This window comes from Asparagus officinalis, chromosome 8 (genome assembly GCF_001876935.1).
Source record: "Asparagus officinalis chromosome 8, Aspof.V1, whole genome shotgun sequence".
NCBI classification, from domain to species: domain Eukaryota; kingdom Viridiplantae; phylum Streptophyta; class Magnoliopsida; order Asparagales; family Asparagaceae; genus Asparagus; species Asparagus officinalis.
This window is the reverse complement of record NC_033801.1, coordinates 116,773,085-116,775,329: the sequence shown is the minus strand read 5'-3', so window position 1 is coordinate 116,775,329 and position 2,245 is coordinate 116,773,085. Positions and strand designations below refer to the sequence as shown.

The 2,245-nt window shown below is 34.8% G+C and overlaps 1 protein-coding gene across 1 annotated transcript; it reads left to right on the top strand.

The window, feature by feature from the left end:
• Positions 1,270 to 1,881, top strand: LOC109821780. The gene has a single exon (XM_020387938.1). It carries the CDS (start codon positions 1,270 to 1,272, stop codon positions 1,879 to 1,881), a length of 612 nt encoding a protein of 203 aa, XP_020243527.1.

Below are 2,245 nucleotides of genomic sequence, written 5' to 3'. Positions count from 1 at the left end.
ATAAACTTATATATCTTTTTCTCTCGAAAAGCTTCTTTCATTCTTCTGAAAACTATCATAAGCTTTTTAGTTACGTGAGAAAAGCTCATGGTCACTTTTTTACATAACAGTCTAAAATTCATGATAGTTTCTTGAAATTCATCTTCTTTAGTACTTATTGAATTGCTAGATAGATAGGTGTTCAAGATATGGTTTTCTGTAGTTAAACTCGCAAATATGACAAGGATTATTTTCAATATATGTTGATTATTCTAGATCAACGTCAAACACACATCTCCTCAGATCGGCCTATATGCAAGCGTGCATCTGAGCATCATGTGTGGGGGCATGAAGAGACAAAAATGCCCCCTTCCTATCACATGAGCGGCTCAGACGACCCGCTCCCATGAGGATCGTTCTGAGGAGAAGGTGTGCAATAGTCAGCCTCTATATATCCTAATTAATAATTAATCATATTTTAAAATTATATAAACCCTAATAAACCCTTTGAAGATGATATGATCTTATGTGCAGTTATGCTTTTGATGATATCATGATAGTGATAATTGGACAATGAGTGGAGCAAATGGTGGCTAGGGGTATAGTTTTCGCAACTGAGGATGAGATGATGTTATAGGGTTGATTAAAAGATAAGGATATGATAGGGATCACGAAGTGACAGAAAGAAACCAAATGATAATGGCAGTGATAGGGGAGAGAATGAAGTTAGGGTTAGAGTTCAGGTAAGGGACTGATCTGAGAGATGGTGATAGGAAATTGGTATCAAGATAATGAGATGAGTTTTAAAAAAGGACAAAATTTAAAGACCAACTCTATTTGAGATTTATTTTTAAAAATCGATCTATATATATAAAATTTATTTAACATTTTCGACCTAATTTCAGTTAGCTAGCTGAAACTAGGTCGAAAATGCTAAATAGATTATGAAAACTCTAAATAAAAAGTTACGAAAACTTCAAGGGATTTTTGTTTAGCGCTGATTAATTAAGCACTAAAGTTCACAGGATTTTAAATCCTGTAAAGTTTTCGTAATTTATTTAGTATTTTAACCTAGTTTCAACTAGCTGATTAAAATCAGGTCAAAATACTAAATAAAAGATAAATAGGTCGATTTTTGAAAATAAAGTTTCAAATGGGATGGTTTTAAAAATTTATCCTTTTAAAAAAGAAATAAGTATTTAATAGATATATTAATGTGATGGGAGACAATTAATCAAGATTAGAGACTCTTGGTTGTGGAAGCAATTAATCAAGATTAGAGACTATGCTATGAATCTATTGGGTGGTGCTGAGAATTTGAAGAATCTAATTAACTCTTGCTGTGTCAACTCCAAAGTCCACCTATCTGCTCTGTACAATGCTCTTAAACCAGGTACTAAGGTGGAATGGCACGACTTTGTTTGGGAAAAGTTGAACTATCCCAAACATTCTTTCATTGTGTGGCTGGCTATTCAAAATAAACTTCTTACACAGGACAGATTACACAAGAAGGGGATCATCCAATCAAATCAGTGTTATTTGTGTGAAGGTACAGTTGAGGAGAACAGAGATCATTTATTCTTCGACTGTAAATTTTCAAACTGTGTTTGGAATGGCATTATGGAGTGGCTTAAGTTCAAATGGAGATCAGCGGATTGGCATATGCTTACGAACTGGTATATTTCCAGAATGAGGGGAAAAGGAAACAAACAAAAAATTAAAAGATTGGCGCTAACGGCTACAATATACAACATTTGGCGAGAAAGAAATGCTAGGATCTTCAAGAAGGAATCTAGAAGTGTTGAGCAGCTGATCAAAATCATTAAGCTTGATATTTGGACTATTTCTCTTAACAGTTCATTGCCGGATGAAGCATGTGAATGGCTCCTCTCTATGGAGTAGTATTAGGCAGTTTTGATACCCTAGCCTGTAAATTCATGTTTTAGTTTTTGATACCTCAGTTTTTGAGAGTCTTGATGTACAAAAACGTTTACACTTTGGTGAGTGAAATAAAATTTTTCATTGACCAAAAAAAAAAATGTGATGGGAGACATATATGATAGGGCTACAATCATAGCAAGAATAATTGAGGGAGAGAAAATATAGTTCCCTAGCTAATTATACTTAGACATATTGAAGAATTATTTTCCATCTTGTGAACGCATGGGGCGCGTGGAGGCCACACCCACGTGATTCCTGGAGGTTGACCCACGAGGAGCGTGAGTCACCTGACTCGCAGGTTTTTATTTCATCAGTGGGTATTTGG